The sequence below is a fragment of the Camelus dromedarius genome, chromosome 19 (assembly GCF_036321535.1).
Source record: "Camelus dromedarius isolate mCamDro1 chromosome 19, mCamDro1.pat, whole genome shotgun sequence".
Lineage (NCBI taxonomy): Eukaryota > Metazoa > Chordata > Mammalia > Artiodactyla > Camelidae > Camelus > Camelus dromedarius.
This window is the reverse complement of record NC_087454.1, coordinates 30,236,929-30,253,620: the sequence shown is the minus strand read 5'-3', so window position 1 is coordinate 30,253,620 and position 16,692 is coordinate 30,236,929. Positions and strand designations below refer to the sequence as shown.

General features: G+C 44.6%; 1 protein-coding gene across 7 annotated transcripts in view; it reads right to left on the bottom strand.

The window, feature by feature from the left end:
- The window catches only part of RUNX2 (RUNX family transcription factor 2), a 300,299-nt gene that overhangs the window by 206,573 nt on the left and 77,034 nt on the right, over window positions 1–16,692 (bottom strand). For 6 of the 7 annotated variants that reach the window (XM_064476544.1, XM_064476542.1, XM_064476547.1 and 3 more), the window contains exons 3-4: window positions 11,645–12,000; window positions 2,823–2,979 (exon numbers count right to left, since the gene is read on the bottom strand). In XM_064476544.1, coding sequence (XP_064332614.1) covers window positions 2,823–2,979; window positions 11,645–12,000 — 513 coding nt within the window. Of the gene's footprint in view, window positions 1–2,822; window positions 2,980–11,644; window positions 12,193–16,692 lie in introns of those variants that run through there. The other variant, XM_064476546.1, reaches the window with a different exon arrangement.

The window sequence follows — 16,692 nt, the reverse complement described above, 5'->3', positions numbered from 1 at the left end:
AAGGACCAAAGTCATTTTAAATATGTTTTGTTTCGCAGGGGGTTGGGGGGTGGGTACAGCTCAATGGTAGAGTGTGTGCTTAACATGCACGAGGTCCTGGGTTCAATCCCCAGTACTTCCATCAAAAAAATAAACAAATAAACCTAATTACTTCCCTCCTCAAAAAATGAATAAATAAATACTTCTGTTTAAAAATACAAAGGAGAAAAAGGAAAAGACGGTTAAAAAAATATAAGCCACTCCTAACTCAATACAAGTTTCACCAATGTTCTATTTTTATTCCAAAGCACTTCCAAAAGTTGTGGTCATCAGAGAACCTGTAATGCCAAAGTAGTGATGGACTCCTTTCTCGATCTAAAACTGTCTTCCAGTTTCTTGAGAGCTTCTATTCCTACCACTGAAAAGAAAAAATGTAACATTTAAGGAAGAGGTGTTTTTTATTTTTTAATGCTATTGAAAATAGAAAATTTAAATAGCTGGGGGAAAAAATACAAAGGTAGCAGCATGTTGACCGAGACTTAAAACTGTAAGAGAAGTGTAGCAGTGTGACAGTCAAAGAGGAAGCTGGAAAGAGCCTGTAAGAAAGCAGGTCAGCTACACAGGCAGGTTAAAGGGTTTCCTGCCACTGAAGAACTGACCCATTTTTTCTTTTTTTCAAAGAGTGGTATCTCTTATCAGTGTCCTTTTTTCTCCATTTCGGCTTGATATTACTATTTCCTTTCATGTAATGTTAATGTTGTGATATAAAAATCTATTATTAGTGATAAATCAATTTTTCTTCCTCTCTCCACCAGCTCCCCCCTACCCCCAATCTAAGTCTCGAAGACAAGTCTGGACCAATTTCTCCATCCTGCCTCTGGCAGCAGACTGTAGCATTTCAGATCCTCCACCAAGTCCCGGCTGCTTCAAAGGAAAAATCCTACTTTCTTCAGTTAAGATCATAAGAAATATAGGGGGAGGGGGTCAGCTCTGTTTGGACATAATTACACTTCATCAAAAGAAGCTTTCTTCATCTTCCATGCGTGAAAAGTCTGCAAGCAGTTAAGTCTGTCTCTTTTTTTTAAATATAAAAATTGCTATTTGGGAAACCAGCCAAAACTCAGAAAGCCAATATAGTAAAACAGTGCACACCCTTTGTTTCTCTTTGAAGTTTCTTAAATAAATATGTTGAGGGTTTACAAAGTACACTATCACTTTGCCATAGTTCCTACTCAAATTGATCAGAGAAAAGTTATGCAGCATCTATATAATACAAAAGCAAGATAAATGAAAACACTAGCTTGCATCTGTAAAGTAAAATAAAGTATAGCGCCTGGTCTTTTAAATACCAAAATTCATTACTCTAGATCAAAACAAAGTAATATTACATAAAAAGAAAATGTAATTCAGAGCATACAGGTAAATCATCATGTTCAAATTTTTCTTGATTCTTACTAGAAGAAAGAGAAACTTTCATTGTACTGTGGGCCTGCACCAGTAACTGAGAAAGAAAAAAAAAAAAAAAAGAATGCACACACGTACACACTTCACACCTAATCAGTCAATAGTGAGATACGATGTGTGTTTTTTTTTCTTTTAATGAACGTGAACTAAACCTGATGCAGAGATAACCCCTTAAGTTTTGATTCTACCAGAGGCTCTGAGCCTCATTTTAGTTCAGACCTTTCAGTGACAGTATCTCATTAGCATGCATCATTTTTTTAAGTTAAAAGTACAACTTCTTGGCCCTATTCCTAGAAAGTAAACTAAAACTACTCATCGGAAACAGGCTTGCTTAAATTTCCCTTATCAACTTTTTACAATGGTAATAATTTGACATCTGATCCAAACTAAAGTGCAGTTATTGGACATGGTTTAAAAATTGATGTCTCTCATTTCCTAATTCAGACTTGGGTTGAAGTAATTCCATAGGTCTTTATAATTTATTTCACCCACGTTCCAAAGGGGTCTATTTTCTATCTTCTTATCGAAATACTTAAAAATGGAAATATTAGATTCAATAAATAAATAAATGAACATAATACTTCTAATGACTGACTATTAAAAGTCTCTCTACAGAATAAGTAAATAAAAGCCAAAATACTGGTTTCCTTAGAGGCTTTTTAAAAAAACATTAACCCCTTTTATGAAACAGCTATGAAAACCCTAAAAGGGGTTATTTTCTGTTTTACGATCTTTTGAAGGATTCCTAATATTTGAATGGGGTGGAAACTCTTAACTAATGTGGAAATATTTAGAGTCCTGATCATTCATCTGTCTAGGCAACTTTATGTAGTCATTCTAACATAAGTAACATATTATTCACTTATTCAAATGAAAGGCCTCTGTAAAAAAAAAAACCGTAATTTTTAAATAGGTTCTTATAGGAGTAAATTAAATCATATAGAGGTAACGTGTGTGATGAGTGAAGAGCATTATGCTAGCTGCCCTTGCTACAACTTACAGCAAAACTGATATTACCAGGAAATTGATCCAATGCAGTTCCTTTTTTCTTTCCCTTTTGCCACTGAATCTGCTCAGTTACTTGGCTCCCTAAAACTCATAACTGGAACCTCCAACTGTTCTTCTCTCTACCTTATATGCTCATACACAGTGGAACTGGTTCTTCTGAAAACATTGTTTGAATTTTCGATATCATAAAAGAAAATGAAAAAGGCCTGAGCACTCACTAAAACACTCAACTTCATCTGGATGGATTTAAATAAAACCTTCAGTAACTCCATTCAGTAGAAGGTGCTGATTTGTATACAGACTAGCCTACATTTCATCCGAGGATCCTAATGTGTTTAGTCCATTATCAGTATTAAAAATCAGAGACCTACCTCGTCCACTCCGGCCCACAAATCTCAGATCGTTGAACCTTGCTACTTGGTTTTTCATAACAGCAGAGGCATTTCGGAGCTCAGCAGAATAATTTTCATCGTTACCCGCCATGACAGTAACCACAGTCCCATCTGGTACCTCTCCGAGGGCTACCACCTACATAAAACAGGAAACACAGCAGCAATAATGGCACCTCAGAAAAGCGTAAAAACTGAGACTACATTCTCACTGTAAATGATGCATCTCATCAGTACTCAGGGCTCTAGGCCCGTCCTGGCAGACAGGAACGAAGCGTCTGCACATGGGTTAGGATGCCACTTCAAACAGACCAATGTTTCAGGGTCCACCCATTTCAAAGGCAGGCAGAAGTTCCCTTCATTTGTTGTTGGATTCTTCACAGTATACATGTACATTTTTATTAAATCCCCATGTTAAGTTGTCCATAGGAATTACGCCGCAGAAGGAAAGCTGATGCCCCCCATCTGCAGACTGCATAGCACATAATAAGGCACCGCCTGTCTGCAGCCTGGAGCGCCCTGAGGTGTGGGCAGCTCTATGGGAGAAGACAGTTAGGGGAAACCTTAGAGCTCCTGGCTACAAAGAAGCCTAAATATGGTGAGGTATCCAGAACTACATTTCATCTCCTTACTGTGGGCTGGATACTCAACTGTCAATCACACTGCAAATAATTACTGAATGCTCGCTCTTCAGTGGACCCAGCAGAATGTGTAAAGCCATCCAGAAGTTTAAAGTCTAGGTACAGAATAGACATATATAACAGTCTGAAAATGATCACTGACAAATGAGTGGTATCGACAGAAAATACACCCCTGGCCAAACTTCTGTCTTGTTCCATCTGCCATCTTGGAATGACACACTTGCCTCCTTATCTTCAACAGTTAACCTGCAGCGGATTAACTCGGGAAAGTCAGGATCCAGAACAAACAGCCTCTGAGGCTAATAAACCTTTTCCCTGCTGCAAGGCAAGGGATCACACTTTGAACCAGGGTCGGCTAATTCGCAAAATGGGTGCCTCTGATGAGCAATGTTGGTGCAGTGTCTCTGCTGTCATGTACAAAACGCACTATTCTTAATCCATTACCACGGCCCTGCCCCTTGACATCCTTTCTCTTGACTTACTGCCAGGCTCCTGGAACATTCAGATGATTTCCATCTCTCCCTCATTCGACTTCCAGATGCCCTTGCGGTGACTAAGCAATGGCTCCAGCTACAGTAGCCCACTCCTCTCCAACGACAAGACCCATGTGTGCTTGCCTATCTGGCAAGTATTACCCTCAGCCTTCTACTCCTAGTGCTGCTCCCTCCTTTGTCAACAATTCCACAAGGCAAACCTAAGCCTTTAATTCATGCTCCCAGTACAATTTGTACATAACTCTCATTAAATCAGATTTCTTATCGTGTGATGAAACAGACACTATCACTATATTCTAGGTGCATTTCTCCCACCCATGAACCCTAGCCCAATGCCCCTCCTCTCCACCCTCTGCTCGAGCCAGGGAAACAGCCAAACAAATAATAACAACAACAACAACAAAAACTTGTCAATATTTTCTCTATCTTTCCTTTTCTCTTAGGCTGTTTCTCTGTTCCAGTCCTTCTTTAGTACTTTGTTATTCAAAGTGCTAAAATCCTAAAATGTTCCCTAAAGTATAGAACCCACTTCTGTAGCATGCCACTGTACTCAGATGCTCCTCATTTAAATGTCCACGTAGGAATGATCTGTCTACTCCTTTTGATACACTAGCCCAAAGCGGTGAGGCTCACGCATAGGTGTCAAGACTATATTAGGTTGGAAGCTACATGAAGGAAGGGCCTTCATCTGTCTTGCTCGCCACCATATGCCCAGCTCCCAAAGCAGTGCCTGGCACATAGTAAGAGATCGATAAATATTTGAAATAAATAAGTGAAAGGGCACCACTTCCACTGCCAGTCGTCGGTGAGAGAACCAGTTAAAGGTTGAGTCAGCAAACCCCGCTAGCAGCAATATGCCCTGGCTCCAAACTCATTTTCTGACACCTTTTTTCGTCTCAGAGGAGAAGGAATCATGCCGACGATCCTTTACCCAGAATATACGGTTACTCTGTTCAATCTGAGAAGTCTCCCGGGTCCAGGGTAAATCCCTTGAGAACACAACTTCCTTCCTGCGTCCCTCATCTAGTGCCTCGAGGGGCTACTGAACACAGGTAATGCTCTGCCCCTGATGGAGGCCAGGCACATTTCAACTTTTTGAATCCACCATGCCAAGAATGTGCACATTTAAAAAATACTGAAATAACTGACTCTGTTTGCCAGTATTCATCTGAATGTTTGACATTTTTTACACTCAGCATATTGTGCTTTTAACACCTGCTGTGTGGCTTTCTATGTCAAAGTAAATATGGAACCAGTAAGCGTATTAATGAAGGCAGAAAAGTTGTATTGTTTAGAAGAGAATTAATGCACCAAAAATCAAGAGGCCCCACTTCTTCCCCACCTCTGTTACACATCTGCTATGATCTCAAGTAACTTCATCTCCCAGAGCCACAGTTTTCCAATATAAATTGGAAATCATTTTTTAAAGTCTATAATGTAGTAGACACTATATAAGTATTGAGAATAAATGTAACGATGTACTTTTTATAAGATGAGGAGGCTAATTTCTGCTCCAAGTCGGCTGTGTGCTAAACATAGGCTTTTACTTATAAGCATCCTAAAAGGGTCCAATTGAATATGTAATTCTGCACTTTATGGCCTGAGATGATCTGGGGGGTTGCTGAGAGATACAAGAAGACTGCCGATGGGTCACACTCCCGGCTGGCTAAATTTCAGGGGGAAAAAAGTGAAGAAATCTGCCCCAATATAAAGATTTTTAAGAGCTCTGGGACATTATTATTTTACTGCATATTTTTAACATAATGGATTTTTTTTTAGCTAGAAGAAAAGGAAAATTGATTCAATATGGGAAAATATGAAAGAAAAGTTCCCTAAGAGTGAAATACATAAATCTATTTTTCTTTGCTTAAGCAGCATAATAATGGGCTATATTAAATATTGGAATATTTTACATATTACATTTAATAACAAAACAAATAGGTAATCACAAATTGTGTGTCTTCTACAAGGCTTACAATTTGGCTTGGGAAAAAAAAGCTAACTAACAAGATATAGTGACAACTTTTCCTGTTACGGCTGAATTCTATTTTAATAGCTAAATATATTGGTTTTTTTCTGCTATTCACTCTACCAAATCAGATTGCCTAATGTTTTTCTGAGGGGGAAAGAGAGGGAGGGGGCTAAAGAGGACTGTATTTGACTTTATATCAATCAGAAGTATAATTATACGTTTGAGTGTTTAAAGAAAAAAAGTAGATCTCTGTAGCTAAAAAGTTTCCCTTGGAGATTCTCAACTGTGTTTATCTAAAAAAAAAAAAAAAAAAAAAAAAAAAAAAAAACCAAAAGAATCAAGAATTTTTTACACACTTCATCTGTACGGAACCCAAGCAATGAAAAACATTTTCAGGGGTAGAGAGCAGTCAAAAATCGCCTTTTAACTAGTGAGGAGTTAGCACGCATTAAAATTTGTTTCCATATTACCCAATACAAAAAGTTCTGTTCTGCAAAGAATAATTTGTGATGAAACCGTAACAGCTACTTTTCTAGGTGCTTTTAAAATATAAAATTGACAAATTCCAGAAACTTCACAGGGCAGAGGGAAGTAATTTTGTGTCCTGGCATTTCAGACTAGAGAAAGAAGTTCCTTTATTTCGTGCACCTCGCTATAACTAGCATTTAAATCACATGATATGTAGCTTGTGCAAAATAAAGTAAACGGATACTTAACTCTAGAAATGCTATTGAAATTTTTTATGAGACTCCCTATGACTAAATCTGTGAATTATTCTGAAAGAGGAGCAATGGAGAATTAACTCAGACTCTTAAAATTGTTTCTGTGGTCTTATATTAAATTTAAATTGCCTATGACATTTCCATGGACAGAAGACTAGTCTTAACCAATCAGTTACTCTTACAGACCAGTATCACTTGGCACATTGTACTTGTAGCAAAATTGAAATGTAATTATTTTTCAAGATAAAACTCGATCAAATCTTTCTTTGGAATAAAAAGAAAGGTAAGGGCATACTTGCAAAAAGGAAGTTTTAGTCCTTTGGTAATTATTTAAAGATAACTTTAAATAAACTATCAACAAGTTTCACAAACATTAGAGTTACTTCTTAGAATCTAACCTAGAATTTAGAAAAACCAGACTGAATTATAGAGCAAAGAATAAATACAATATAAAAATACCATTTCATAATTTTAAAATATATGTCAAAGAGAAATTTGGTGGAAATTATTTCAGTTTAAGCCAGGAATTTATACACCATTTAGCAAGCTGGTTTAGATCATCTGACAATGGATATCCTGGAATTTTGAAAGGATGCAAACAAACAGCAATGTCAATGGAGAGAAAATAATGAAGGCTATCTTCCCATGCCTGTTTTCAAATACAAGTTTTCTAAAAATTTATTTATTTATTTTCCATCTAAAATTGTTTCCAGTGTCTTACCAGTAAGTTTTATACATTCAATCCTAAAATGTTTATCTTTACATAATTTGCATTGCATTTAAAGGCATGACACAAAAATGTGTCTGTCTTCACACAACTTGAAATCTATTCCAGTTTACACAATTTTGCACAGCAATTCATAGTAGGTTTTGTAAAGTATAAACAGGTTTAATAACCTGTTTTTCTTTGTTTAGGTATAATTCCATTCAAAAAGACACAAACATAAAATGTGATCATTAAATATGTAAGGAAAATACAAATCATTATGTCAAATACTAGCTGCATACTTGTTTACGAAGAGAAAAATGGCCAATGATGTTGAAAAAATTATTTTCAAATAGAAATTGCTCCATCATTTTGAAACCATGCTTATGACAAATACTGAAAGGTATCATTAAACATACAGAATTAACTATGAGCAATAGATCATATATCTAAAAATGTGTTTTCTTTCCTTAACATTGCCAGAAAAACATATGATTCTGGTAAATATATAGTCCAGTGTTCTCTAACTTAAAACAGTGCAACAGTCTTGCACTACTTTTAGCTTTCAAACATACATCTGGACTTAAAATTTCTGCACAGTGTTTCAGCTTGAAGCTATTTAAAGCAACGGAGTTATGAACCCTGAACACCAGGCTTCAGGGTGGAAATGCTGACAGACCTCTAAGGACAGGGTGCTACTGGATGCAGGGCTAACATGTTCTCTCTCCACTGTTTCTACCTGACCATTAACTAATGAGCTGAATTTGCAAACTGCTTTTTCATCACTGCAATTACCTAGGACAGAAAGGGCCGGGGATCCTCTAATAGTATGCCTTAACTATTTTAAGCTTTCAGTGAGATACATCTGAGACAAATGTTAAAAATATTTATTTCCATTTCCTTGACACCTGGGAGGACTGAACATTTCAAAACTGCAGAACTTTGTTAAAAATATAACGCTAATAAACAACTTTACATATTTTAAAGTATACCAGTTGTTTTTGCACTTTTACATGCGAGAGTATAAATGAATTTGGTATTCTTGTATAATCCCAAAACAAAATCAGGTGAACAGCACTAATATGTGACGTGTCTTAATACACTATATCGCCAGTATCATTTTGAAGCACTGTTTTAAGTTAATATATCAAAACACAGTCTACTGAATTCATTTCTCATTCTCTGCACTGCTGAGCTCAGTGCCACAGACATAAAATATGGGTTCAATAAATATTATATTGATTTGAATGCCAGACTTCTCAACAATTAAGTTCTGTATGTGTGTTTTGAAATATATGTACCTATCTGATATCTACCCAACAACACGATAATTTACTTTGTGCATAGCTCTAAATATGATAGCCAAAGAGCTGTCACCACTTTTAAAACTGAGACTTCTTCATATTACTTCTTCATTGCAGATGTATTTGATTATGTTGCAAGAGTGTACAAAGTCTACGGCTTGCAGGCTTTTATCTCGAAAGTAAGGTAAAAAGCGGTTGTTTCTACTAACATTCAGATGAAAACAAACAAACAAAAAAAGCTGTTCTCAAAATCTGGATGTTCCAAATATCTACACATCTTTTTCAGCAGAGACAAAAATTCAATACTGACGATCTTAGCTATCACCTGCTATTTGAATTTTGTTAAACACAGGTGTGGGGAAGGGAAAACATGAAAGTCAAGTTTTAGGTTAAATCAATTTATCTTTCAATTAATATGAATTAAAATATTCAATTTAATATGGCTGTGTGTTACCAATGGTTTTGCTGACTGGTTAAAAGTAAAATTACTCTGTAACTAATGGTAAGTAGGATTAATAGCAGAAAAAGCAATTGATTTTCAAAATAATTTTAAAAGGGTGGTAGTGAGAAAAATCTAAAGATTTTTAAGAATTCCTAAGAACAACTCAAACTAAATCGCATTCTATCTTTATGCCAAAAACATCCTTTCTAGCTCAAAATCAGTTCAGCACCATAAATTTAAGAGAATGGTTCAAGACATTTATACCTTAAACATGTTTAGCAGAACAAACATAACAGAGAACATCAAACATTTAAATGATATCTTTAAAAACGTCAGCACCTATCCTTATATTTTTACATATCCCAACTTGTGGCATTTTATATATAAAATATCTACTTATTTGTATTATTTGTTGTTTCCACCTAGGTTTTATGTTTGTGTTTTGAGGGGTTGGGGGGTAGGGGTAGAAACAAATTTCCACGCTCACTTAAGGCTAATTAGAAAATTTTGGGCTCTTGGAAGATGAACATTGTAAAAGATATTTCTCAAATGAAAATCCTAATTTCTGCGATTCACATTTATTCTGAGCTTTTCATATTTCAAGGAAGAAAACCCTAACCTACAAAATGGATGGTTATAAAAGGAGAAATAGGACGGTTAAACACACACACACACACACACACACACACACACACACACACACACACACACACACACACGTTTCTTGAGCCAACTGCAAAATGAAACTTGCCCCAGAATGCAACATCCCTTTTCCATAACAATTCATTCTGATTTCTGTTCTGATATAAGACATTGCGAGATAATCAGTTCTAATTGACCTGGACTCTTCTTTCTTTCCACCCCACCCACACACGGAATATGAATAGGTGCGTGGAGGTGGGGGGTGGGGGGTGATCCACAACTGGGAACTGCCAGTGGCCCGTGGGAGTTTGGCCCCAGGGTCCACAAGGGAGGAACTGGCACAATTTTTCACCCCCTTCAGCAAGGCCTGCCTTACCCTGCTCTCCACAGATCCCAGAGCCCAGGGGACCCAGGCCCACCGTCCCGGGCTCAGAGACGAGACCGGGCCGGAAGCGTCTTTCTGGGAGCGCTCTTCTCCCGGGCGGGCTCACCTCCATCCCGGGCGCCCAGTCCCGCCAGGGAGGACGGCCCGGGATCCCATTTCCCCAACAACTCCGAGCGCTCTCGGCCCTGGGGGCTCTGCGAGGGGGCGAGGGCTGCCAGCGGATCCCCCTTGCACTACGGAGACCCATCCGGCTCCTGAGAGAGGGCCCGGACGCCGCACTCTCAACCTGCCGAGCTGCCCGCGACTCCGGCTGCTGACACCCGCCCTCAAACTAACGGGCCGGGCGGGCGGAGGAGGCCGCGGGGCGCGCGGAGGGCGCTCTCCGGCCCCGGGGTCACTCCCTCCGCTCCCAGGTCACGGGCCCGAGCCTCCCACAGCCTTGCAGAAGCGGGAGGGACCTTTGGAATCTGAGTCCTTAAAAGTGAGAATAAGACGAATTGCACCATGTCACCTCAGTTTTCAATGCGGGCGAGCCGAAGACATTTCACAGGTTTCCCTTCTCCCTCTGAGGCGCGGCGACGCGAGGAGCCGGGTCCCCGTGAAGAGGCGGCCCGAGCCCCCGCCCCCTCCTCTGGCCCGCGCCGCCTTGCACCGAGGGTCCGGCGCCCGGGACTCCCGGGCTCCCCCGCCTCGGGGCGCGCGGCGACCCCGGCGGCCCCGCCTTCCTCCCGGTAGCGGGAACGGGCGCCGGTCTACAGGCAGAGAAAACGCCCCCGTCTTGTCTCCTCCTCACACGCTCCCCGAGTCGCTAGGTTTGCCCGGGACCCTCTCGGACACGGTCAGGCGGCCCACGCGCCTCAGCCGGCACCCTGAGCCCCGCCCCAAGCGCGAACGCCCGGCGCCGGCACCCCACGAACACCGGCCCCCGAGCCTGGGAGGGGCCGGGGCCGCTAAGATTCAAGCGGGTCAGAGAAGGGGGCGCCGAGACGGGCGGAGGGCATTCGGCTGGGAGGCCGGGGAGGGGCGGCGCGGCAGCCCGCGGTGCGGGGTCCGCGGGGATGCGGGGGAGGGGGACGCGGGAGTCTCGGGAGAGAATGCCGGGGATCCTGGCCCCGGGGGAGTGGGGGCGGGGTGGAGCAAGTCCGGGCGGCAGCGCCAAGAGTGGGCACCGGGGGGCTCCTGGGGGAGGGGAGACGGCTCAGAGGAGTGGGTCAGAATGTTGGCCTGGAGGCTCAAGGGGACAGGGGGTGAGGTGGTGGCCAAGGGCACAGGTGGGAGAGGGTAGGATCTGCGCGGGGTCACTACGCTCGGAGCTCGCTGGGGGATCCGGAGGAAGAGGGCCAGACGGTGGTCCCTCGAGTCAGAACCACCAAAGTAGGAGCCTTGGAGGCCGTCCGGGTTCGGGGCCTCAGCTCCCGCAGGCATGGAGATGCCGGCGGGAAGGTCCCGCGGCGCTCCGCCGGGGGCGGGGGGCGGGGGCGGCCGCAGCTTCTTACCTTGAAGGCCACGGGCAGGGTCTTGTTGCAGCGCCAGTGCGAGGGCAGCACGGAGCACAGGAAGTTGGGGCTGTCGGTGCGGACGAGTTCGGCCGGGTGGTCAGCGATGATCTCCACCATGGTGCGGTTGTCGTGCGGCGGCCGCAACCGGGGCACAGCGGCCGCCGCTGCCGCCGCCGCCGCCGCCGCCGCTGCCGCCGCCGCCGCCTCCTGCTGCTGTTGCTGCTGCTGCTGCTGCTGTTGCTGCTGCTGCTGCTGCTGCTGCTGTTGCGCAGCCACCACCGGGCTCACGTCGCTCATCTTGCCGGGCTGCAGGCTGCTGGAGGGGGGGCTGAAGCGCCGGCTGGTGCTCGGATCTACGGGAATACGCATCACAACAGCCACAAGTTAGCGAAGTGGCCGGGGGAGGGGGAGGAGGGTGGAAATGAGGGGCGAGGAGGAGGAAATTGGGGGGGTGGAGGCGAGACGGGGGAAAGGGGATGGAGGTGATGGGGCTGAAGAGGTGAGAAATCAAGTTCGATGAAGCCGACTGCCGGGCGGAGTCTGACGCGGGCCAGCGGTGGCGGTGCGAAGCAATTGGGTTGGCGGGTGGGGAGACCCGGGAGGCGCAGATCTTGCCGGAGCCTTTGGAACACCCAGGGTGGCAGCTGCGAACGGGCACCAGGATGTGTTTGGCCCGGGGAGGCGAGAGGCTTCAGTTTGCAGCAGCTTGGAGTGGGGTCCCTTGGGGCACCGCGTCCTGGGTGCGCTGGCGCCCCCTCCCAGTTCGAGTCCGGCGGTGGAGCGGAGTGGGTTCAGCAGTCCAGCCCCGAGGCCAGCATCGCCGCGCGCTGCCCGCCACCGCCACGCCGCCCCGCGCGCAGCTACCCAGCTGCAGGCGTTCGAGCCGCCGCCCGCCCGCCCGCGCCGCCGCTGCCTCCTCCGCGGCGGCCGCCGCTCCCCCCGCGCCGGCTGCACACTCAGATTCCTCCCGCGGCGGCTGCCAGCCCGGCTCCCCGGCTCCGCTCCTTCCTTTCCCTTCTCTTCTCGCCCTCTCACCGCCACCTCCTTGCATCCACTCCCTCCTGCTCTTTGCAAAATCTCCCCTGACCCTCGCGCTTCGAGGTGTCAGGAGGTAAGTCGCGGGCAGCGGATCTTGGGGCAACGGATCTCGAGCCTGCGAATCGCAGCCGCTGCCGCCGCCCGCCGGCCGCGGGAAGGAGCCCCCGGGACGCCGCGCTCAGCTTCCGAAGCCCAGAGAGGCGGCCCCGGTCTAGGGGGATCTCGCCTGGTCGCGTCCTCTTGCTTCTCGCCTCCTCCCCCCAGGACAAGGAACCCCCTCTTGGTCGGAGGAGGTTGAAGCTGAGACGCCAGAGAGCCGCTGGCTGATCTGACTGTCGTTATTTTTCGTTGTAACTTCAGGAGAGGAGGAAGGAAAATTCTTGAGCGTCTGTGCTGACTTCTCAGCACTCTTCACCCTTCCCCCACCCACCCCCCCACCTCTGCCGGAGCTGCTCCCGAGGAGAAAAAAGATTTTGCAGGGTTTGGGTGTTTTTTTGTGTTAAGTGACATCAAAAAATGAGGATGGAGCGGACACTTGTCAAAATAGTTTTTAGAAACTCAAGAGAGCGGCTGGACACTTTTTTCTTCTGTATTCAAACTTGTCATTCCTAGAGAACAAGGATGAGTTTTTTTTTAAGGACTAGAAAACTGTCAGCTTGATGATTAAAATAAGTTGCAAAAACTCTCGCTGAGGGAAAACCCCAGAAGTTTTCCACGAATTTCAGCCTTTTATTAAACCTATTCTGCATCTAAAACTAGGTCTAATGTCTTAACTTTCTCCCCCACCACTCCCGGGGAGAAATATAAAAATACAAAATAAAATATTCAAAATGCTTCTATGGCTATTTATTTATGTATTTATTTCCCAATGTGGGTTAAAAAAGCGACTTTGGATCCCCCAAAAAGTTGTGGTTGAGAGGATGAAGGAGCGCGGGAAAAAAACGGCAGTTTTACCTAAAATGTGGTTTTTGGAGGCTGGGATTTCTAATGATTAGGTTTTTGTGGTTTATATAGACACGACTCTGGCTAAGGCGATCATTACGCTGATGAGAGTCAGAAGCACGTGGGTGTCTCCGACCAGCCTCAAACTCTGAGCCTTCAAAACAAATAAAACAATGTGCGGCGCCCGCAGAAGCCGGGAAATCCGCTTGAGGCTATTGCACCCCTGAGAAGGGGGTACAGGGCCGTTTCCCCTCCTCGTCGTGTACCGCTACGTTCCTTGCTGTCAATCTCCTTTAAACCTCGCAAAGCTTGAAAACGTGTTTGCAGAAAGAATCATCATTTGCCATAGTCTCAAAGATTCCTAACAGGGTCGCTGACACTACACAGTAGTAAGTGATTTTACAAAAGTGAAAATGTATAATGCCTCCTGTTCGGAGTTCTCAGGAAGAAAGATAGTTGAGTCATCATTCACCTCCCGCCTCCCATCTTACTTAAATCAATTCACGGACCCATTAATTGGTGTTTTTATTGCTCTGCTCAAATGCCTCTCTCACCCTGTTAGCGACCTGCCACGACCCTCCCCCCCGGTTTTTAAAGCGTTGCTTCCACTCGCCGAGCCGGCGCTTGGGGGTCTGCACCTTTGAAGGGACCTGGAAGAGCTTCGAGAGCGTGGGAAGTGCGGAAGAGGGGACCTGGTGCCTGTCACGGACTCTGGAACCCATTTCAAGCTCAGGGTGAACTTGGAGGGCGGTAGTTGCATGACCTGGGGACAAGGAATGCCCTCCAAATAGATGCGCCGGCGACTTCCAATCGTGGGAGCGGAGGCCGGGGGCGGGGGTGGCTAGCGGAGCGCCCTCGCGGGGCTAAGGATGGGGTTCAGGGGACATTGCTCTGTCCTTCCTCTTTGGGGCTTAATTTTTACCTTCCCTTTCCCCATTCACAACTCCACGCCTCCCTCGTCTGGCTTTTCCTTTCCCACTTTTCTCTCCACGTTCCCGCCTCTCCTCAAAACCTCTACAGACGCCAGCCTCCACGCCGCGCCCCTCTCGCCTCCTCGGCCTTCCCACGGCCGCCTGCCACCATCGGTGACGCATTCTTCATCACCCTCTATGACACCCCCTCCCCAACTTACTCCTCGCCCCCAGCCTACTGGCCTCCGAACCCTGGCGCCCCCGGAATGCGAGAACCCACTTAACCCCACCGACTTGATGCGCAGCGAGGAACGGAGCTGTCTCCTGCGCCTGCGATTTTTAATTATCTTTTCGGTCACAGGGGAGAGCTCTAACCCCGGGCACCGGCGCGCAGCCGGCGCGCACCAGGGTTGGGTCTTCCCCAGCCGCACGCGGCAGACCAGCGAAGGGAAGCCAGGCTTACCTTTCATAGAGCGAGAGAGAAAACTGCATCATTAATTTCCTACCTTTCACATTCCCCTCCCACTTACTCACATGCGCTGGAACACACATTCTTCACACATCCCCACACTTACACATATAAATACACATATACAACTTACACACACACACACACGGCTTTTTTTTTGTGTGTGTGTGTGTGGTCTTTTAGCGGGGCAGCGCTTTATTTCAGGCACATTGTACCTCAGTCTATCAAAGATCTCTGACTTGTTTTGTTGAGTTTTTCCATCTGTAGGGGCTGCGAAGGAGGAGAGAAGTTACTGGAAGCTGATTGTTTCTGTGGTCAAAGAGATAAAAATTCCGTAACTACCATCGTAGGTGTTACGCCGCCTTCTCTGGGATCGTGCTTCTCCCGCGAAATCCACAGAACCGAGAACTACCAGAAAATGTGGAGACGCTAAGTAACAGTCAGTATTTCAAATATGGGCGACCAGACGGGCTTTTCTAAATCAGAAATTATAGGGCAGTTGAATTTAAGTAATTATCTTGGGGACTTTTCCTCTTTCTTTCTCCATCTCTGTTTTGTCCATTCTTTGCTTTACTCGGTAGATAGCAGAATATGCAGGCCTCAATGCTTGGATACTTTGGGGATTTTAAGGGCCATTTTAATCAATGGCGAATTATTTATTTTAATTAATCATATCCGGTAATTCAGCTTTATAGCCTTCCTTGGACGTCCTCCCGCCATTTCACATTTCAGTGGAGCTAATATAAGCAGCTCTTGGAAGTTACTAGTCTTGGATCCCTTAAAATATCCTACAGTTATTTATAATGTGGAAATGAAATTTTCCACTGAATACCCTAACAACGTTTCAGGTATCTGGCACAGCCGATTTTCAGTCTCCTTTCAAAAATATCCTCTTGCTGAACATTCACACTTTCAACTGGAACTGGCTGAGCCTGGAACTGATGATGTCTTGGCTCAGAGTATTATACTTAAAGGAAGAAAACATTTTTACAGACCCTTAAACCAAACCTCTCCTGGTAATAGTAGGCACAGAGGAAAACTGTGAAATTTTACATATGTGTGTTTTGTGCTATACTTTGCAAGATCTCACTCTTGGGCTTAGATTTTTTTCTACCCCAAAATGTGCAGAACAATTCATCCACTAGGTTCCTCTTCAGAAGTATGCCTGTTTTCTGTTGTATATTATGGCAGAAAAAAAGAACATATCTTTTTCTGAAAATGTGGCTACTCTGGAAAATACAGGCATAATTTTCCCCTCCATCTCTTTTAACGTTTAATATAGCTGTTTAGTAACAACACCTGGAAAGTCTGACTTTCCAGACAAATAAAATGAGATGTTTATCTAGTCAGAGAATTGAACTCCCCAAACTGGGACCAGAACCATGCTTCTTTCATTCAGGTTTCATCTTCTAACTATGAAATTATTTCATTTTTTTTCTTGATGGGAAGTGAAAAAGTCACTATGAAATCTTACAACAGTTTTCAATGGAACAGCTAATAAAGTGGGACAACCTTTCAGACGTGCATTGGAAAATCATGGACATACTGATGATCCCTCAAGTCTTGCACGGTTGTCTGGGTAAACTTTATACACAGAACCACCTTTAGAGCGTTTTCCTTCAGACTGTGATTGAGTGAAAGTCCCCCAGCCCTTGTAGAAGTAGCACTACCACCAGATCAGAAGT